This window comes from Anser cygnoides, chromosome 13 (genome assembly GCF_040182565.1).
Source record: "Anser cygnoides isolate HZ-2024a breed goose chromosome 13, Taihu_goose_T2T_genome, whole genome shotgun sequence".
NCBI classification, from domain to species: Eukaryota; Metazoa; Chordata; class Aves; order Anseriformes; family Anatidae; genus Anser; species Anser cygnoides.
In genome coordinates this window covers 14,157,333-14,179,875 of record NC_089885.1, presented here as the reverse complement: position 1 = coordinate 14,179,875, position 22,543 = coordinate 14,157,333, and the positions used below count along the sequence as shown (strand labels likewise).

General features: G+C 39.0%; 1 protein-coding gene across 6 annotated transcripts in view; it reads right to left on the bottom strand.

The window, feature by feature from the left end:
- Positions 1-4,129: 4,129 nt before the first annotated feature.
- The window catches only part of LOC106037436 (integrator complex subunit 6-like), a 37,771-nt gene continuing 19,357 nt past the window's right edge, over positions 4,130-22,543 (bottom strand). Inside the window, exons 6-19 of one of the 6 annotated variants that reach the window (XR_010834852.1) lie at positions 22,135-22,263; positions 19,928-20,091; positions 18,708-18,860; positions 17,181-17,313; positions 11,710-11,804; positions 10,850-10,960; positions 9,047-9,262; positions 8,453-8,576; positions 7,885-8,027; positions 7,519-7,750; positions 6,451-6,843; positions 5,569-5,662; positions 4,785-5,162; positions 4,130-4,416 (exon numbers count right to left, since the gene is read on the bottom strand). Coding sequence is in view for 3 of the 6 variants with exons in the window: in XM_067005167.1 (XP_066861268.1) it covers positions 5,063-5,162; positions 5,569-5,662; positions 6,451-6,843; positions 7,519-7,750; positions 7,885-8,027; positions 8,453-8,576; positions 9,047-9,262; positions 10,850-10,960; positions 11,710-11,804; positions 17,181-17,313; positions 18,708-18,860; positions 19,928-20,091; positions 22,135-22,263 (2,087 nt within the window). In the remaining 3 variants the exon portion in view is untranslated. Of the gene's footprint in view, positions 5,163-5,568; positions 5,663-6,450; positions 6,844-7,518; positions 7,751-7,884; positions 8,028-8,452; positions 8,577-9,046; positions 9,263-10,849; positions 10,961-11,709; positions 11,805-16,911; positions 16,993-17,180; positions 17,314-18,707; positions 18,861-19,927; positions 20,092-22,134; positions 22,264-22,543 lie in introns of those variants that run through there. The other 5 variants (XR_010834853.1, XM_067005167.1, XM_067005165.1 and 2 more) reach the window with 5 other exon arrangements.

The following is a 22,543-nucleotide window of genomic DNA, read 5'->3' as shown; positions in this document are numbered from 1 at the left end:
CTACATATTAAATATTTACAAATAAAATACAACATTAAAATATGCACGTACTTTGAACCAAGTGACAAGAAACAGGCAGACCACACGGAACAAGCTGTGCCCTTTTAACTAGCAAACTGCTTTACAAACCCCTCCTCCTTTCCACTGTCCTGTGAGGCAGCGAGCATTTTGCAAGCGGGGGCACACCATCCAGATGCCTTCCTTGCAAGCAGCTTTCTGTTGCTCCTGGCAGCTGCTCAGCAGTGGTGAGTGGAGCCCCGGTACACAGAGAACTGCCAGAGGTGCTCAGTATCTTCAGGGACATCATGCAAGACTGCTTACGTTAGAGGAATGACAGGGATTGAAATGACAGCAAGCACGTATAAACGCCAAGGATCCGGCTACTTCCACTGCTGTTGGAGCTGGTCCAGGAATCAAAAATAGCCATGAAACTCCCATTGCAGATGTAGAGATGAAACTTCCCCGTGCTCCCACAAAACAGATAAATCTGCAGCAAAAACCTGATTGGGGGTTTCCATTCCACTGTGCTTCCCAGACCGAACTGTTCAACTTTACCATGAATTGTACATCAGCTTCAACTCAAGTGCAAAAGCTTATAAAAGGCAGCTTCTTTAGTAGCTTTCCAGCTCACATTAAAGGCTTATTTTGTTTTCTTTACATGGTTATCACGCAGCCCCCATTCCAGGCAAACCCATGTGGCTGCCAACCCAGGGAAGGCATATGCGGCTGTATTCTCTTACCACATCTGAAAACATTCTCAACTGAGTTGACCACAAGGCTGTACGAACAGTGTAACTTCTTCCCTTGCACGTTCTTTTTCTGAACTCTGAATAACCGGCTGCTGACGGTACCAGATTTGCACTCCCGGCCTGAGAATTGTCTCATATGCTTCTTAAGCAAAAGCTCTGAAGTGCAAAACCAGATCAAATGGCACCAGCTTTCGCAGCACGCAAGGTACACTGCCTTTCCCACTGACTCCACCAAAACCCCCTACCCACGGCTCTCTGCTTGATGGATAACAGCAGAGCTCTTGCAAAACTGCCCCACTGGTTAGCCACTACCAAGAAACAGTTGCAAGCATTGTCAACGCAGAATGAGAGAAGAAAAACATCAACACTAAAGCTAAGCCAGCAGGCTACTTTCAAGGATGCAACCACATGCCAAGTTGCAGCTGAATTGGAAATACGGAGAAAATCAGATACATCCAGTGTCTTCGGTTTAGTCTTCCCTACCTGAAATGCCAGTCTAAAACAGTTAAAAACACTGATCACAAGATTCAGATTTAACAGTCCAAGTTAACAATTCCTGCAGACCGCAAGTTTTTCCTAAATCCCAAAGCGTTATCCTTCTCCAATTTCTTCCTTTTCCACTTAAGACAGACTTCAGGTTGTTTTTGCGGACGTGAAAGCAGAAGCTCCTTTTAAATCCAGCGACTACCATCCTTCCTTCAGTTCCCTGCCAAACATCGTTTCTGCCAGATCGTTTCAGAGGTGTCTTTGGCCTTGTTTTCAGCTTACCGAGGTTGCAGTATCTTCAAGAGGAGTGCTGCAGAGACCATTTGCTAGAGGTATGATATTGCCAATCTGGCTGGTATCAAACAGTATAGTTCAGCTTTATAGTTTGCTTCCGTTACCCAATCCATATCTAGTCTTATTTTTCTATCTTAAGTTTCTTAGTAGATATTAAAGAACATACAAAACCAAACGCAATACCCTACATCACTGCCATTGCAGCCAGAAAGCTTAGAGGCAAGACCTGGAGAAAATTACCAATAGGAAAAACAAAACCATCTTTTCTACCCTTTCCAGGAGTAGACATAGGAGAAGGAGATAGGAAATTGCTCGGCCACTGCAAGCCCAAACATAGCACAGTTACAGCCCCTCTGGCATTTATTTTGGAAGATAACAATCACTTTCTGATGCTGGCTAGGCAAAAATACACTCCTGCACATCATAAATGTACAGCACATGAATTAGGAAGAGCAGCACCTAACAGAGATCTTCCAACCGACCGGACCCTAGGAGTTGCAAGGCTATGGGCTCACTTCAGGAAAGAGGAAAACTCCTTCAGTTTACAAGAGAAAACTAAAGATAATAAGCACTGAGGATGCCCAGTTAGGGTCAAAAGAGACAAAAAAAGCAGAATACATACTGGTATCCGGACAGTTCCACTGTGCTGCACTATTTTAACCTTGCGTAAGGGCTCAAAAAATTTAAGTTTGAGCAAAGCACATACAGCATCCCATATTCCATCTACACATCCATATGGATTTGCCAGTCTGTGCCGTTCCCTGATCCCATTCAGGGACACTCCTGGTGCTCAGAGACGGCCCTGTCTTACAGACACGCTCTCAGTAATGCAGCTGTTGCTTCAGGGGTCACGGTCTCCACCCACAACAGGGAAGGCCTGCCACTAGGATAACACCTCGTGAACTGTGCCATTCGAAGTGCGTGGCTGTATATTTTCCAATGCATTTGCTACCCACACCAAGCATGGCCGCTTGTCTTACAAAGAATTCTGTTAATATTCTCCTTAACACAGGCGTGAAGCATCCATTGGTTTTCTAAGCAAGCAACGTTCCTGTTATGCTCCATTTGGGATGCAGGACTCCCAGATTTATTCCACTCATTTTTCTTCATCTTTTCATTGGCACAGTCTGCGAAGACATCTTGCTTTCTTCTCACGAAGACTCACGTCCAGTTCAGTGTAAGGCATCTTTTCCCTCCGCTGTTCTAATCCAAATTCAATTTATTCAGATGAAACAATAGGGAAGTAAGAGAAAACTGTCTGAGTTGAACAGATTTATTTTGTAGTTCCTGTTCATTTTCTGATGTATACGCTTCCAAACAAGTGAATGAAAGTCACCATCTTCCTGTAGCTAATTTAGCAGACAGCTGTATCACATCAGATGAGTAGGTTTAGATACTAACAAGGTCACAGCCCCGGCTCAGGCACATCATGATCAAGTGAGTGCCTCCGGAATCAGGAAAGAAACATAAGAATCAACTAGAAGAAAGCTGTCTCCTCTTACCACCACCTATTTAAAAAACAGCATATTACATGCAATTCTATGCACATAGCCTGGCATTTCAAAACCACGTACACACAGTATACCTGACCTACTGTAAATAAATTCCCTCTTACGAGTCCAACATTAGGCACGAGAGGTGTATTGTGGTGACATACGGCTGCCACGTAATGATTCTGAAGGGATGAATCGCCCTTTGTATCGCTGCATTCCAAGGTATTACTGTGTTTTTAAGTATGTTCAGCTGTACAGATGAGTACATTACTGCTACGAGAAGAGTTCAGAAATGTTTATAACAACTTCCTTCCATGTGTCACTTTTCCACGTAACACCGTAACAAAGATATGCTGCTTTTGGATTTTATTTCCTTCTTGAATTTCACTGGTGTAATTCCAATGGTCAAACTACCTCTTCCACAAAGAGAAGGCCACTGCTCCACAGGAGAAGGAAAAGACATCTCACAGGTTCGCTACTACTAAAAATACTAATAGGAACAGAAGTTCAGGCCATCAACTTAAATCTGTTTCCCTGCCTCTTGTGCTGGCTGGTCAAGTGGAATCCTTAGGATATTCGCTGTACTTTGTAAAGAGCTTCTTAACACGAGCACAACTTCAACCTGTCTTTTAAAACAAAGCTGTTGAAAGAGCAGGAGGATGTTTTTAAATGAGAACAACTGAAAACGAAATTATCTGAAGAGCCACTTACTACTGGCATATTATTGTTTAAAAAGAAAAATTTAATTATGTGCAGGTGCTTCAGTCTTCTTTGCATGTTCTGTGATACACAGCATTACCTTTGAACAAAAGAGTAAGAGGAACGGAGGAGAGGATATTAACTCAGGTAACCAAGGATTTGGTAAACTGGAACTTGGTGCCTTTAATACTTTCGCCTTGGAGCAAAAACGTACACCCTGCACAGGCTGAGCTGACTGATGGGGCAGGTGCTCCAGGGTACATGCTATTGGGAGGTACGTACAAACACATTCTGCAGCTATTACCATAAGCGGAGTTTGAGGGTGTGCAGACTGGTTTCACAAAAAATATTAGCAGTCTGTTGCTAACAGACAAGTCGAGGAATTCAACGCTGCCCGCTACAGACTCCTCAGATTAGCACTTATTAAAAATTAATAAAATGGTTTATTTTATATATACATATGTTCCAAAAATTTTATACAGTTAAAATATCAAATTAGTGATCTGGTAACAATACTGTTCAAAATAATCTCTTTTGTATGAACATTAAAATACACGTTTTTAAAAGCGTTTCCTTTTAGTGCTTCCAAAGCACAGCGTGTGCCAAGGCCACCTGAAGAATCTCCGTCCTCCTCACAGGATGAAAGAGAACTGAAGTCGGGGACCTGGGAAGCCTCAGGTGCACTTTCATAATGTCTGCAGACAAAACAGAAGAGAGTCTGAGGTAGATTGTTTAGTGACCATCAGGTGGTAACAGTCACAGGGCTGTCTTTAGCTTTCATTAACACAATAGCAGTTTCTTTACTCTCAATCTACACTGAATCTCAAGTTTAAAGGCATGGCTAGCAGTTCTCGGGAACAAGACCCTTGTCTCTGTGGTGGCAACATGCAATATTACCAGTGCAGGTGTTTCTGGGAGGTTTTTTTTTGGGGGGGGAACACACGGGATCTCTCCACGATGCAGACAGTGTGTGCATTTGACAGTGCCCCATTTTAGTGCAATCTGCTGCCTATAGCACGTAAAATGTCTAATGACAGTGTTCAAATGAGTAAATTCTCATCACCTGCAGGAGGGGCAGCAATGGTTATTTTCTTCAGCCTGTTGAGCAAATAGCACCCTCCACAGGAAAAAAGCCACACCTTTCATAGCAAATCCTTAAGGTTATAGCCCAGCTTCTGCCGATAGAGGTTCGTAAAGTTAAAGCTCCACTGCTTCTTCTCAGACTCTGACAGTAAAATCACTTGACTGCCAAGATGGTGAGGGCAACAGCTACATCCTCTTCCACTCTTCTGTGGCACAGCAAACTCATTCCTGGTCCGTATTCGTCTGGCTGGTACACTATTATCTACTGTTGACATGATTAACTCTGTTGGGTAGGCTGTTGAACTCTAGTTCCTCTAGTATTCTCTCTAAGTGTTGTATTAAGACACGTTTTTTAAACCTAGGGAAGAGAAGGGAAGTAATTGCATTTTTTCTTCCAAAAATAACAGTTAAATAACTCGGTATTATTTTGCCATGATAAACAGTATTACCAGAGGCTCTCTGTTTCCAGCATGGAAGAGCTTCCTTTATTTCTGACATCAGAATGGCAAATTTAATTTGCTACAGCCATCTTTCCCCAACCCAGGCAAATTCTGGGTCTTTCTTCCATAACCACCCACCTTTCTATTTCACATTTCAACTCTAGGTAACGACCATTTACTCCAGAAAATACAATGGCAGTTTGACCACTAAAACCGCAATAATTTAAGTATGTCAAAACGAAGTACTTGTTTTGGAAAAGATTAAGATTTACTATCATGAACGAAGTTAGCATTTAACTCTGAATCATTTATATCTATACAAACCTTGCTGCTTCCTTTATAGCAAATTCAATGAAATACTTCTGAATTTCCATAGGTCCTTGTACCTCCTCAAGAAGAGAGAAGATTTTTTCATAATCTTAAAGGAAAAAACCAAACAGATATTAGAAATGGATGTTGCAAATGCATTTTCAATAAATCTTAACAGACAAAGGAAAAATAACAAAACCTAGAGTTTCCCATTTCTGCATACAGTAATGTACGTAAGACAAGAAAAAAAGCCAGCATACCAATACTTTGAAGTGATATTGATTATCTGGTATTCAAATGTAGCACTGAAGAATTTTGTTCTCTTGAAAGAGCAGTATCTAGAAACACCTGCCCTTGGAAAATGCAGGCTAGGTTTAATCAGCAGAGAAGCCTTTTATCTCCATGAACACACTGCCATGACTAGCAGTTAATATAAACAAAGGGATACCAAGCCACGTTTCAACCTAGAGCTGTCATTTTTGAAAGCAGAGGTTTAAGATAATTCCTCTTTCTAAGATGACTAATCTATGTGGAGCAATTAATATGATTGTCTTGTATAAAATTTAAAAAAAAAATGTAGTCCAAAAGAACGAACTGGACACATTAGATCTGAAACAATGGTATTTTTTCATTTGTTTCCGTATTTTCTTATCTGAATCAACTATGAAAATATTAATGGTGCTGACTAAGCCTGCTTAAGAGTGCTGCAGCAAGTATAGTGAGGATATAAAGTCAGACTGTGAATACATGTACTTCCTTTCTCGTTCTTTCTCTACTCATACACAAGTAATCAAAAATCATTCAAAATCTGAAGTTTTATTTTCAAAATAGATCCTCATTTCAAGAAAAATCTTCTATATCCCTAGCCCATTTTTAATATACTAATAAAGAACTTACTTCTTCCAGGTTTGCGAACCTCTTTCATCACTCTAATTTTGATATCAGCATTGCTTCCCTCCAACATCGTAGGTGTTATTTTAAATGAATTTGGCACAGATTCAGAAGTAGACTCCATCACCCGTTTTTGGTCATCTCCGGCCACACTGTAATTTAGAGGCCCTCGAACAAGTGCATTGGTACCAGGTTTATGATCCAAGCCATCTTCATTTAAGCAATTGAACTCATCGGGTAGAGAGTCTAAGTCATTGGGTAACATTTCGTCTTCTCCCATAACAGCTGGAACCGAAGAAGCCATTTGCACAGACAAGCCATCAATTTGCTTTTCCAGCAACTGACAATTTTCTGCTTTCTTCTCTCCATTACCATCTTGGACAATACTGTTACCAGTGTCTGAAAATTAAGAAGATGTATCTTAATATTGCGTAATTGCAATATCAAAAACACAGAAGGAAATTATTATGCATCCCTTCTTGTTTAAAGTACTGTGTAGAGAGTTACTCAGCACTGTCAGATCACTTCAGTAGTTTTATTCACCCTTTGACGCAACCAAAGGAACACCTCCTTTTGGACTGCTACCATCTCATATGACTGTCTTGAAATAATTTTCTGTAATTCCGTTTCAGTGTTACGACTTCCAAGTAAACTTAAGTTTCCCCTCCTTTGCCCAGTTCCAGCAAATTTTTCTTTTGACTCTGCTGCTGGTGGGTAAATTAGTATTTGTGAGAAATGAAAACACTTTTGTTTTTTTTTTTAAACTTTCCTTTCTCACTTCTCCCTTCCCCACTATAGAACTAAAAGCTGAAATGAAATCCTTGCTACCTCCAAACCATCGTGGTGAAAGGTTTCAGCACTTTTTAAAAACAGTTCAAAATTATTGCTCATTCAGGACTTCACTAGCTATAGCAACAGCCTGTTTGTCTAAGCCAACAAAAGAAATTCAGTCCTAATTAACTCTAAAACTTATGTGTCCTTTTGAATTAACCTAGAAAGCACAGAGACCTTTTTTTTTGCACAGGTATTTCCAGTTATGACCACACAAGCTCCTTTACTACAACTCCAACATACCTTTATTTGTTGGCATGCCTTTGAGGTTCAGATATGACGGAGATCCAGCAGCACAGGGTGGCCCTTTCCCACCAACATGGTTTGTCACAACAGGTGGTGACTGTGGCCGTCGCAACAGTGGGGACATGCTACGCCTTCTCTTTAGTGATGCTGGAGTATTGGGCTCTCCAGGACGCTTGATCTTATTCTGAGGCCCAGCAACAAATTCATCTGCTTCGTCTATCATCATACCCTGAAAAGACATTTTTTTTTTAAAACAAGTAAAAAATAATTGCTTCATCAATTCATTACTAGAGTAATTGCCTCTGTGTTACAATTCAGTTACTTTTCAAATAATGACACAGCAGATAGCAAGACTTCTCCTACCTTCTTATCCTGTTTGAACGGATTGCCAAATGTATGAAGCCTTTTTGGTTGATCTGGATCAATCTCCCGAAGGGGTGAAGGCATCATTTTCAAGTACTCCTGGTAATTTCCCATTTGAGCAACAGGAACGCTGTGAAGGCAGTCTGCAGCAGAACAAAGTATCTAAATTTAGTCTACCTTAAAACTAAGGAAAGACAAGCCTCATATGCTTCCATTTCAAGTGTTAGCATTTAAGAACTAGAAATCACTATTTCTTCCCACTACAAAGGAAAAGCAAAAGGCAAATAAAGCCCCTCTTTCCTTTCAACATCACTATAAAAACATATACTGCATCCTGTTGTATAGGAAAGCTCACCCATGAAATTTATTTTTAAAATTCCAAGCATGCACAACATGTTTTGTGACAGAAGGCAGAAGTTTCATTCTTTTCCTTCAGAATCTAGGAAAGGACGACTGACCCAACAAATGATGCAAAGTCTACTTCCCCTCCCACACTGAGGACAGAAACACTACTTAAGTGAATTAAATAGCTGTACCAGACTGTTAATAAATAATTGTGGCAATTTACCTTCATCCTGCCCCACGATATGCCTGTGTGATTTCAGAAGATTGGTTCTCATTCTAGTTAGCTGATCTAGAAGACTGCGACGAGGAATATCGTATGCATTTCTGAATGCCTGTGGCTTCAAATCCTGGTTTTATAATAAAACAAGTAACTTTCAGTTAACCCACCAGTTTTCGTGCGCAAAGAAATTAACTGTAATAACGTTAACTACTAAAAAAATATTCTGAAACAACTTCAGATCTTCCTAATTGGATACAGCAGACTCAACCCTTTTCAACAAGATCTTTTTCAGCATTATCTCTTTCAGCTTTATTAAAACTAAGCATGTTAATTCCTGGACTAACAATGCTAGCTGTCTTTTGCAGAGGTTGTCACTTTCATCACAGTTGTCTTGGACTACTACCGTGGGATTTTCAAACTGTGTCCCAAAAGCACGTGCTAAAAATTGCATTTGCTCCTCTCACTACTTATGCCTATGGCACATTCTTCACAATTCAGCAAAAAGTACTTACTTCCTTCTTCTATGTTAAGTCTATAAAAGTTACCCATTTAAAACAGATCAACTGCTTAATCATGCAAGATCTCTATCCTGTTTACCTTGTTTAAGAGTCCTATGTGGAAGCCAGCAAATTCTTTAACGTTCATTTCCGCCAGTCTCAGTGGAGATTCCCCAGTGATCCCTTGCAGCAGCTGCTTAAAATCCCTACTGTGTACCAAGGAGAGGCCACTGGAGTGATTTTTCACTTTTATTCCAATTTCTTGTGGAACTTTCTTACCCACTGAACCTATTATTCGTTCCGACTCTATTTTTGTCTAAAATGGAATCACATCGTGAGTTAAAGAATCAGCATGCATTGCAGATTTCCAGTATAAAACACATAGTATATGAACAGAATAAAACTACAACTTAGTTCCCAACCACTCAACTACCTGCCCGGGGATATATTGGATATAAAGTAGAATAAAATCCTTGTGCTAGCATACAGAAAAAATATTTAGCCAGTGTATCTAAATTTATATGCCAGTAGGTGGTCTGTGAACATCCCTGATTTTGCTGCAAGTCTGTGACTTCATGTGCTCCTGAAAAATCATCTTTAAAAGGAAAGAAAGAAATAACTAAAGGTGTGATACCTTAGGTTACTGTCAAGCAACATCTAAAACCGTATTCAGATACAGTAACATCAGATTTCATTTCTGAAACAATCTAAGTACTAAGGTTTGCAACAAGATGAATAGTAGTAGAACCTGCATGTAATTTGCTTCATCAGTAAGTTTCTAAAAAGATGTTACTTCTCTAATTAACACAGGTTTCTTATTAATAGCTACAGACAATTCTGCTGTATTAAGCTTTAAGTGAATTCAAAGCAAGATTTTTTTTAAACCACTTGCAATACCTCAAAAACACCACAGTGATTGGAACCCACTTCCCCCACATCTCATCCTCCACAGGATTTGCTTTATTATCTGTGGGAAACTCTGAATTTAAGGACAGCAGGAGCACTACACAATTCTGGCACTGCTTGCCCCTACATAGGAGCCTATCATGCATGCAACACATTTAAGCTCTTTCACAGGTTGAGAAAGTCTGTGAAAACCACAGTAGCCATATCAAGCCATTCCAACTCCGTATTGCAGATAATAGAATTTGCATGTCATTACTGAAATACCCCAGGAAGCTTTATATCTAATAGATGCTCAGTCATTCTGAGGCTTTTGGAACATAGTTTGTGCATTCTTTAAGGAGGAGGATCTTTTCTTTGTAATTTCTAAAGGCTGCACTGCTTTGCCGCTGACTTCTAGATCTTGAAATACTGTTATAGGAACTGTTCATGCTAAGGAGGCATGGCTTTCAGAGTTACACCTGAAAGGGCATTCTTGACAAAGACAGAAAGACATGTAGGACTATTTCCCACCAGGTCACACAACACACATAATGGATTTGACCTGAAGGAAACAGGAAGCTCAGACATAAAACATGAATTATGATCTTACTCCCCATGGCCAGGAATGTATACTTTTTGGAATGTACACACTGCCAAGGCACCCGTGGAAATAAATATGAAACAGAGCAAGCCTCTGACTTCAGCTGTGATGAATAATAGCAAGAGCAGTCATAAATCCAATTAGTGATAATCTTTGGAATTTAAAGGTCCAGCAGGCACTTAAAATGTAGCTAAAGTTCTCCTCACTCCCCTCCACCGCTTACAGAAGGCACAATCACTGGCTATATAGTCGCTCTAGATTCATCTGCATTTGTTGTGGAAATGTTCACCCATCTTTGATTATAATGTATACTGCACACCCAAATGAACTCCCACAGGGAATAACTGTGTTATAATGAGATTACCACAAACTAAATAATCAACGCACTTCTAATTGCAAAGGTTTTATCAATACTACCTGTTGGCTGAGTTTTTTAAGGTAAGAGATAACACTGTAACTAAGTCCACAATCTAAATTATCTGATATCAGATTTGGAGCTCCCATCATCCTTAGGGCTTTCTTTAATGGCTATAAGGAAAACAAAATACACAATAGTAAGAGAGTAAGTCTTTAAAAAAAAATTGTAAAAGATCAATTACAGGAAGCTAAGGCACATGGATTAGTGCTCTAGCTTTTCCACTTTTGGCAACTAAAATTCAAGTCTATTCAGATACCATGTGACATGAGTTTGGTAGTCTAACTAGCTTGCAATGGACATTATGCCACATTACCAAGACACCGCACAGCATGGTGCCACTGGCAATTTCCACTCAGAGGCTCAGTACCAGAATAGCCGGGATGATGCAAGTCCGTATTGAGGTGCATTGTCCAAGCTACACGTAAAAGGTGAATGGTTCCTCCCCCCCACCCTTATCTGGCCCAGCCAGTTCTCTTAGTGTGAGTTTTTCGAGTTCTAGCAGTTCACCCACATTAAGAAACAAACAAATCTGTATCTTCCTTACCAAGTTACAAAAATAATGCCAAATTTGATTACAATCTGAAGTGTACTAGATCAAAGCTCATTTAATATTAAACGAACTGAAAGCATTTAATATTTTAGTATCATTACTATTGCTCAATATTACTAGACATGTATTTATTTCTTTAAAAAAAAGATAGACCTGATCTACATACCTCTGCAAAACTGAATGTTTACTACCAAAAATTTCATCAAATTTATGTAAACAAAATTTACTAGGAAGAGGTATGATGCACAGGATTCTGGTCACACCAGCCATCATTATACCCAGCAGCACAAAATGAGAAAAGGAACATACCAGTAAGTAGTAAGGAGGCATTGTTTTTAAGTAGTTGTCAAAAGCCTGTCGCCACTTCAGATTTGGCTTAAGTTTGTGAACCTTAAACAAGTCATCTGCAACAAGGAAAACAAGAAAAGAAGGTTTTGTTTATAAGGTCCCAGACCGTTAGAATTATCCAAAATTCAACTGCCAAGTTTCCTCCCACTTTTCCTCTCCTTCCCCCCATCTCCCAATGGGGCTTCCCCACAAAAACTGGTCTTAACCTTAGGTTTGAAGGGTTTTGAATCCCCAGTCCTAGCTGTAGGAGACGCTCCAAAACAGTTCCTCATCACAGGCAAACTTACAAGGACACCAGACTTAAAAACTGCACACAACTACTAGTAACATGGTAGATGCAACAGATTCTCCTCTCTTGCATCATCAAAGACTCTCTGTATTAGCCGAACAACATTCATTTGGTTCAATTTCCATTTTCAGCTCAGCTGTCTTTTGTTCAACCTGTATGATGAATTCTGGTCTTCAATAAAAAAAATAATAATAATCAGAGCAGGGAATCCTTACGGCCAGCTTTGCTGGACTCTGCTAACAACAGCGAGCATCTACCTCCAGCAGACAAGGGGTGCACCTTCAGCACCACTGCCTCTTGCCAGAGCAGCAAACTCTCCCACAGACGCAGACGAGCGAAGGTAATTAGCTACAAAAACTGCTGCCTGTTAAGACAGGGGCAACCAGACAGATTATTTCCTTTGCAAAGTCTTTTAGAAATACCTTGTTCGCTCTAGAGGTGTGCATATTGCCATTTAGAAATCACTGAGTTGAAGCACGTACTCATTTGCTGTGCATGCTATAACAGCGATTTCTAAACATCAGAAGAGAACACAGTATCCTGCAATTAATCATTTGAAATTATAAATTATCATCTGAGATCCAAGCTTCTCCTTAGTAGGGCAATAACATGCTGGCAAAGGGAGGCTAGTGGAAGTAAATACAGAACTGGAGAAAGGGATGTCCAAAAATTAACTGTGGAGAGCTGCAGAAGATGGAGATGCACACAGAGGAGGGTGCGAGAAAGACAGATGCAGCAAGGAAATTGTTTTCTCCAGATTGAGCTTTCAGGAAGATATATTTGGAGAAGAAAATTTGACTTGCATAGCATTCTGCACAAATGGAACAGATGTTAAGATACAATTTTCCAAGTTCTCATAGCCAAACCACACTTAATTACAGGTATTTTCTAATCTAAATTAATTCTGTATCACACAAAAACCACACTACAGATGCTCTGGTTCTCTTTCCTGGCCTGAAGGAAGTGGGGTGCAGTTTGAGAGAACAAATTAGAACTTAATTTTACATCTCAATATGCTTAGCGCTATTATCCAAAAGAACCATGGTAGTACCATGAGGGAAGAGGCAAATAGGAAATAATACCCGTTCTTATCTTATAAGCCCATTAGCTCTTTGCCACAAAAAGGAAGCTGAACTATATCTCCCTCACAAAATTAAAAATTAAAAATACCAGTCCTGTAAAATATTCAGTGTTAGAGCATCTTAATATTTTAAAGCCTATGAGTTGGTTCTACGTACAGCTTGAACCTTCAGCTCCGTAACAACAGCTTACTACTTTCTCAGTTCTTCCTCCGCGAAGGTTGTTCCAGCATATAACCCCTGAAGTTTGACGGCACAGCCACTCTCAAATGGCACAGATTTTCATAATACATACTGGACCAACTACCTATGATTCTTAATCTGCAGCATGGCTGCAGTCTGAGAAATCAAATGCAGAAGCACCTTCCTGATCTTTGCTATCCAGGTAAGAAGTTCTCAAATCTAAGTAGCGCTTCAGCGAAGATTTGTCTGTCTTATCTACAGAGAGAACTCCCCACAGCATGAGCTTCCTTTAAAAGGAAGAAAGTCACAGTGATAAACATGGCCCCAAGTCAAGAAGAACATCACCGTCAACATCTTACCTGCCTCTATAGCAAGAGTTTGAGACATGCACTGTCAACAGATTGCAACACAGGCACTTGAAATGCACTCTTTCCACCGTGCAGTGGGCTGCACATAATCATTTATACACGTAAGGAAACAAACAGTAACTCAGTTAACTAGTTCATTCATGGATTAAATCCAAACCTTTTGTAGATAAAGTCCAAAAGCACTGAAATCATCTTTTCTTAGTTTTAATCCAACCTACAGATTTTCAGATACTGCTCTGTGTAGTCCAGAAATCAATACCATACTCTTTTCACTTCTAAACTCAGAGGGAGCCAAAAGCACTGGATAATTGGGAAGATGGCAATAGAAACAACCAGTAAAGGGCCACAAGTTGTAGCAATTCCAAGAGAACAGGTAAAACTGCAGGCAGATCAGTTAATTTAAGTTGTGCTCCAAATGCTCTTTATCCACTTCAGACTAACTTACAAAACGAAAATCATGACAAACCAAGATAGCAATACACATCTTCAGTAACCAGTACCACATAAGGGGGCTCGATGCACTTTCAAACTCAGTGAACAGAAGGGAGAGAAAAAGTGTGCAAGAGAGAAGGGTCAATAGGCAATTTTAGCAGTTCGGCAAGAGCCTAATTACCAGAAGAGATCATTTGACATTCTAGTTGTGACTGTTTATACCATGTAACAAAAAAAAAAGTTTAAGTTTTTATTTTGGTAATATCACTACCCATGCTAAATTTCACCTGAGCAAGTGCTGGTCACTCCCTGAGCTTTCTAATGTCTCTGCACTAATAGATATGCTCGTTTGTTTTAAGCAGTGGGAGACTCGTGCTTTTACATTCAAGAAAAGCAATATTCTTCCCTGCAAAAAATCTAGCCTAAATATAAGGAGCTACAACGTAAAATAGTATCCAACACTAAAAAAGGTATCGTAATTTTTTCCATCGGTACAAAATGTTTGGCCCTCCCTCCTAGTGCAAGAGCATCCTATGTTCGCATTTGTGAAAAAGGCGACCCTTGGTTTCCAAAATATAAAATCACTACTTGCAGGTTCGCTCAAACAGCCTGTAAAATCATCAAAGGAAACGATCCATATTGCAGTCCTTCACAGGCAGACATTTTCTAAACGCTCATCCTTCTGCATATTTAGATCCACACAGAAAGGCTACTGACCACCTTCTCACGGTATTTTCGTAATAGCCGTTTCAATACTACTTCTGCTGACCCTCCCAGTGAATAATCACTCCTGCTGCCCAGCAGTACCGGCCCTTCTATGAAAATCAATCAAGAAAGCATCTTAGTAGAGATGAGATGCAGCACTGCCATCTCTATCCCCTCGTTTGACTTTTACTTGATGAACTTGGCTGTGCAATTGTTTTTAAACAGTAGAATATCTTAAGTACATGAGCTATGCTAGTATCAAAGGCAACAATCCTTGAACGGGAAATCTCTAACACATAAGCCAAATTTACTCGGCATCAAAGTATATCCATGTATCTGTGAAAAGTTCTGTCTTCAGAAGCATCTCACACTGAACACACGAAAATCCACTCTTGCAAAAACTGAGGTATAAATCATCAAATCTATACAATGTGACACAGAATTTGTCTCCTTCCATCATGGACCACAACTTGCTTCGGTTGGCTCAAGCATCACCTGCAAGCTCCTTCATGCATTACCTACCCTATCTTTTAGGGCTGTCTCCTATACTTTTTACCAGAAACAGGATTAAGGCTTGCCCTGCTCAAGAATGCAGAAATACAGAAATGCAAGAAAAAAAATCTTCAGCATCTTGTGATCTGTTTATAATGCTTGAACACACATAAGTCACTTGATACGACAGTACAAATGATACAGTTGTGTTTTTGACTTGTCTGAAAGAGACAATAAAAAGAAGGGAGAGATATTATCCATGGTACTATACCAGGACAAGTCCCACTTCTCCAGCACAGTATGGGCAGTAGCCACTAGAACCTCAACTGGTGGACCAACATTGGTGGGCTGGATACACTAAGTTTCTCCTTGGTTTGGAAGTTCTCACATCCTTTTTAATCTGGGTGAGAGTAATAGAAGGGGCTAAATCCGCTTTCAGGTTTAGGTATATTCCACAGAACTTCATTCCACCATGCCTTAGAGACCAAGGATAAATAAAGTTCTGGAACAAGATCTGAAGGTAACACTTCATGTATGCTTTTCTGTTACCAACAGAGAATGCTGTGCGTTCACAGTCTACAGAAAACACCCATTTTACAACTTGCACAACGTGGAAGCTCCACATTCTCCTTTAAACAGCCTTTGCAAACTTAAGATGTGGGATACCAGGTGGATGTGAGTGACCTGAAGAATAGCATTACACGTACTGAAAAGGTGCTTTTTTTCCAAAAAAAAAAAAAAGCAGGAAGAGCTTTATAACCCTGCAAAAAAGGCAGGAGGAAGACATGAGCTCCCAGGGAAGACACAGTAGAACTGCAAACAAACATCAAAAGAACATCAAAACAAACAGGGGAATTCTTTTAGTATCAGTAATGACTTTTCAGTAAGTGGACCTGCAACAGTAATGCATTAGCCACCAGCTTACAGAAAATGCTAAATTAATCTTGAAGGATCCTGCTTGCACACTTTAAGACAACTGTTAGGCTACAAGGATGATTATATAAGGCAGCCACCTTACACAGCAAGCACAAATTTCTTTTTCTGATTATGACCAGGTTTAGGAAAAAGCAATCCCAAGTTGTTTTCCAGAACTAAATGCGACAACCTTGTGCAAGAAAGTAATAATCAAGTTTGTGTTCATTCTCTCCAATTTCCACTTCTATTTTCTATCTATATAAATTTTATTTTCTATCTATATTTATTTTCTATCTATATAAACAGAACAAAAAACTCCTATAGCATCTGCAACTAAAAGGTTTGGCAACACCCAAGAAACTCTCCTCTCTGCTATTACCTTTATGCCAAAACCCTAATAGACATAATCATTATGGCAGTTACTCACACAGCACCTTTCCATACTGTCTTTCCTGTAGAAAGTAGTTTATTGTGAGTATAAAAAACATTGGTTCTTTGGGCAGGGAAGAACTGTAGGCTGTTTCACTACTCTATTCCTTCTTACTGCTCTAAACAGCATCAGGGAATTCCCTCTTCCCAACACCCATAACACTGAATCTCATCTTCCAGAAAAAAAAAAAATTAGCTGCTACAAGAGCAACGGCAAAACCTGGATACACCACACCCTAAATGAGGGAAAAGAATGGAGGTTGAAGCTTACTCCAGGTTAAGGAAGAGGCTACGTGTCTAGGAGGTGAACAGCATCAAACATGCACTGGAAGCAGGTAGCTCTCCTCCTCTGCTGGAGAGAAAAAAAGGGAGAGGGGGTATGAAAATCCTCTCCTCCCAAATTTTATTAAAGAGTTTGCAACATTCTCTACTCTCCATTCTCCATTATTTTATAATGTCTCAAACTAAGGCAGAACACTAACCACTTTTTTTTTTTCTCAAGTAGCTGCATCGGCAGTCCAATGTACATTTATTACCTACCTAACAACGGAAGTAAAACAGGATAGTTGTAAGGCATCACAAAGAGGTTTACACAGGTTAGAGTAGTGCTTGCTTTTAAATACCCAAATGGATGACCAAGTTCACTGTATTTTCCACTGCTACTCACAAATACCTGATAAAGAAAAAAATATATATATCAGTATTGGAAGAACATGAAGAATACTAAACATAGAGCATTTTAAAAACAATCTGAATCTTACTGCATTAAGGCAACAAGTTATCAAGAACAGCCAAGTTTGAGGTTGCACACATCAGGATGAGCATGCACTTGCACTTCCCAGTCACAAAATGCAAACATGCAACATTTAGCATACTCCCAGTCAGTGCGGAAACGCTCTTCACAATATAATCTTTAGTGCTTTAGTGAGCCTACTTAAGTGATGCTCTGAAAAGATTTTGAAATTATTTGAAATAGGTTAAGGGACATCTGTGACCGTTACGTTAATAAACAATGCATTTGAAATTACTCTTCTGACCTGTAAAATAGCAGGACTGGAATTTACAACACTGATAAAAGGAAATCTAAAATGTCTTACACATACTATCAAGCATAACAAACAGGAATATTCAGGAAACATCTTTCAATCACATCAAGTGTCCACACTCTTAATGTTGAGCCCGTTTCCCTAGTATGCATGGGTCTGCTGTTAAGCAGGTGGGAGAAGAAAAGCAGTTTTTGGAAAATAGCAGGAAAATTTAACAAGATTGTCTGGAGAACTTAGGCAAATAATTTATCTATGAATGCTTTAAGACCATTTTTGAAGTAAGTTTATTAGAAGTAACTTCAATTTTCCAATTAAAACTAACTTCAAAAATACATCTTATGCTTTCAGTTAAGTTTTAATATTTATTAGGCAAACAAAAATAGAAGATAGACTTCCAGTCCCATCCTTCCGGGTAAGATCCCACACTAATCAAGCTCCTCTTGTACCTATTAAGCTACCCTTTACAAGAACACCATTTAGAAGGGATTTACAAGCCTTATTTTACAGAGGATGCAGGAATACATCACCTATCCAAAATCACAAAAGAGCATGTGACAAAGGATTTCAACATCAGAACTTTGGCTTCTTCTAGGCCAATCTCATCAACAAGATCAACAGTTTCCACTCAATTCCCACTAGCAGTTTCAATCAATTAGTGGAAATTGTTACCTAATCAACATCTGCAGCTATGATAGAAACTAGCATAGTTTCCCCAAAAGCAAATGAAAGCCTACAGAGAATTTCAATTTAGCCAAGAATGGAACCTGTGGGACACACTTCTTAGCACAATGAAATGGACCTAGAAACAGAATTAAATGAGATTACAAAGCCTGTAGAGGGATCACTCATTCTAACTCCTGATAATTCTATTAGAAAGAAGGTAACTGAAACCTTGACACATTTCTTCTCATCAACTGCAGACTCTCACACCAGACCCCAACTCTCCAAGGCTTACAAAAACCAAGGTACTGCCACTTCAGGATACCCATTTATTTGACTGTAGAAACGTAAGGGCAAATACCTGCCAGCAGGTATGGGGAGACTTTCGTTCCAAGATGTACTGTGTTAAGGGCGAAGGCTCAAGCTCATACTTGTCAAAAGGAAGCTTGTCTATTACCATTGGCTCACAATCAACACAGGAGAATCTCACAACAGGGTGAGCTGTGCGTGGAGGCTAAAAGGAAGTGGAGAAACACATCAGTTATCTAGTATTTACGGTAAACAAATCAACGCTAAGAAAACAAATTATTCATAAACATACATTTTACTATCTTGTAAGCTTAAACTTTCAATTACCAATTTATTTCAAAAAACATAGGGGACAAGCTCCTACAACAGAATATAAATTAACGTAATATTTCTCTAACTTAAAAACATACATGTGCACACAGGCACACGCATTCTTCCCACAAAGAGAAAAATATGGTTAGCATTCCACTATTTATCTTGATATTTAGAAGCCTCCATGCCAGTCAACCCATATCATAGATGGGTTTAAAGGAAACTTCCAACTCTGCTTCTTAGCTTGATGTTCGTAGAACTGAAGATGTGAAACTGCTCACTTCACAAAGAATATCCTCAAGATACTCCCTGTTGAGTTTGAATTTTTTTCTTCTTGAATCACGCGTGGGGGGGAGGGAAACTGTATCTTGAGCACTTGCAAAGTTTAGGAAGAGAACATGCCTAGCAAGAGAGACACCTAGAAAGCCTAGCGAGATAAGCCAAATGCATGATTGTTTCATTAAGAAAGGATGAATGAAGTTAATGATCTTTTTATCTCATTTTCTGAATGGGTAACTCTTCTACTTCAGTTTTAATTCCTTCTGCTAGTGAAAGAAGAGTCCACATCTGAAGTACTAAAAAAAAATATGGTTGATCTATCCTCCTTATCAAAAATAAATACGCCGTTGTTCCATCCAAAATGGATTTTATATCACAAATTTTAGTCAGAAGCTTTATATGAAGTAATTCGGAGTTCAATTTTATAATCTTTTGAAGATTTTTTTAAACCAAACTAATCAACCATACACATGGAAGTAATGCTTCCAGATAAAAAAAGTAAAATAAAAATCACAGCATACAGTATCTACATTAGATTATACTACTCTGTTAAAAAGTTTTAACTATTGTTTTCAAGCAAAGACAGATTGCATTAGCAAACACAAAGTCAAAAATTTCTTGATTATTAATTTTCAGTCTGTTTAAGTAGGTGTAGAATCTTTTTTTCAGTTCTTGACTTACCAGTGTTGGTGAATTCTGATCAGGCCAAAAAGATTCTGGGATTGGCCAATGCCCAACAGGAACACCAGTTTTAGGGTTAGGCCGTACATAAATGAGCTTATGACAACTATGCCACGGTTGAGAAGCAAATGAATTGATGGGTCTGGATGAATCAACAAGTCCATCTAAAATTTAAACAAAGCAAAATAAAAAATAAAATAAAAAGCTACATGGCATGCATTTGTCTCCCAGGAAAATTTTTCTATTAGCAACCAATACGATGTTTCACTACGACTGTTTCAAAGACACAGGATCTTCACATCAGCGGCTGAAAAAACCACCTATCAAAGCATAGAACAACATCATCTGAGAAAAAATGTAAACATTTGCCCACATCCACCCTTCTGCTCCTGTGGCACAGCAATTAGCTGATTAGTGCAGCAGGGTACTTTCATATTACGGAAAATGTTATTTGGGTCTGCTTATTCACCCAAGTTCAGTACTTTGACATACATCTGATATGCAACAGCAAGTCTACCATTTTCAGTTCTGCTGCACCTGTAAAGACCAGTAATTTGCATTTACAGCCTTTCTATATGGGATGCAAAGCTCACTGACTGATGTTGCCACTCATGGAAACTGAAAGTGAAGAAAAGTTTCATGGAGAAGTCAGATGCATCTGGCAGGAGCAGCTTTTGTCACATTTTTAATTAGTAAGAAGTCACAAATCACTTAAAGCCCGCTGTCCACTGGGAAGAGCAGTGTTCTGTCAGTCCATTGTGAGGTACCAGCACAGACTTCCTCCACACTGAGCACAAAGAAGTCTGTAGCAGTACAGAATCTCAGAATTATTTTTCAAAGACTGCTCTTCAAGGCAAGTGACACAGAAGGGATCATGTATTCCAAGACTCTTTTTCATCTGAAGAACATTTTACTCTACTGAATTGCCCTGCTTTAAACAGCTAGCCAATAATACTGTGCAAAACACCTTTCAGTTACATACCAGTTTTATTTCTCTGCATTGTATGTACAGTGATTTTTAAAACTTTGGTGAACAGCATCGCATTTCTCTTCAGTTGACGATTTCCACTATTTATGTAAAGACAGAAGCTCTCAATCTTTTTGTGCATATGTACTCACAGCACATTACCATTTAAAATGTGACAAAAGAAAAAAAAAAACATTTCCACCAGCTGTTTTGCCACATAGAAGAACATTTGTGCCAACAGAGACCCAAGAATCTGCTGAAGTGCTACCCTGCAAGGCCTTACAGGAAAGCCTTAAGCATACTTACAATAGAACGACATTACTAAGCAAAAAGAGAAAAAAATATATAAAGCAAGAAAAAGGTGATTAAAAAACGAAAGGAAAGTAGGGGTAAAACTGGCTGTGCTAGTGTGCTCGGGGACCCTAAAAGCTATTAAGCTTCTGACGTTCCAGAAACCTCCTCATTTCCTAACTATAAACTGGTCAGCTCTCTCCTTCCTTTCAGCCATGAAGTTCTGCAAATCCTAAAGATTTGTCCACATTAAGAATGCATTTTTCTATTCCGTTATGTACTTTACTTGCAGCTATCAAAATAATTCCTTGTTCTCTGCACTGAGTTTTTCACTTGCAGCTACGAACACTCAATTGAAGTTTACTGTATTTCGGATCAATTAACAGAACGAAAATGTCCAGCAAATTCAGCGCTGAAATTACTTCACAAATGATTACGGACTCAAATACACTAGTCCCAAACTTATTTCATTTCAAACAAAGTTTTGACAGCAGCAATTCAAACTTTACCACTTCCTACAAATATTCACTTCCCTCTGTTACTTCTTTCAGCCCTCCAAAAAGAGAGTTTAAAAAAGGTGACAGGAGAGCTAGCAGTAGCAGGCAGGTAGATTATCCATTCAAGTCCGTGCAAACATACAGCACTTTTTAACTTACCGAGTTAAAATATAATGAAAAATGTAGCTAAGACAAGGCTAAACAAACAACCCTAAAGTTATGAAAAGTACATCCACAGTGATCTGGGGTAATTAAAGAGAAATCAGAACTCTACCGCTGAAGCACATAAGCTCTATAGCTTAATCACTTTTTTAGACTAGGCATCTGATAAATCCTGTGCACTACAGTGAAAAGCTAAAAGGAAGAAAATTTAAGACACTAAAGGGGATTTACATGCACATACAACACGTTTTTTTTTTTTAAACATTAACAGGAACAAGTGGTTACTGTACCTTCTCCAATAGGAGCTGGATCTGGTCCTGATTTTTCAAAGTTAATAACAACTCCACTTTGGACTTTCTGAACTAGAGATTCTAAACATTGATTCAACATTCTTTGTGTCCGAACACAGTAGGAACGACCTATACAAGAGATCATTAAGATTACTCAGAGCTTGCTTTCATATTTCCCCTCTGTAATTTAAGAAAGACATTTTGTTACGTAAGCCATACTGCCAAGACTTTCAGCTTTATCTAAAATAATAGCAACAAGATTAGTAGTAGTTGATGTTAAATACTTTTCAAATGCAATTAAACCAAAGAAGAAAAAAAAAACAACCTGCTTAGATTTTACTATTTGCTTAAAAAATAAAAAAGCCATGAAGGCGAAATCAGGTTGGACCAAGGCCAAGTTTATAAAGGC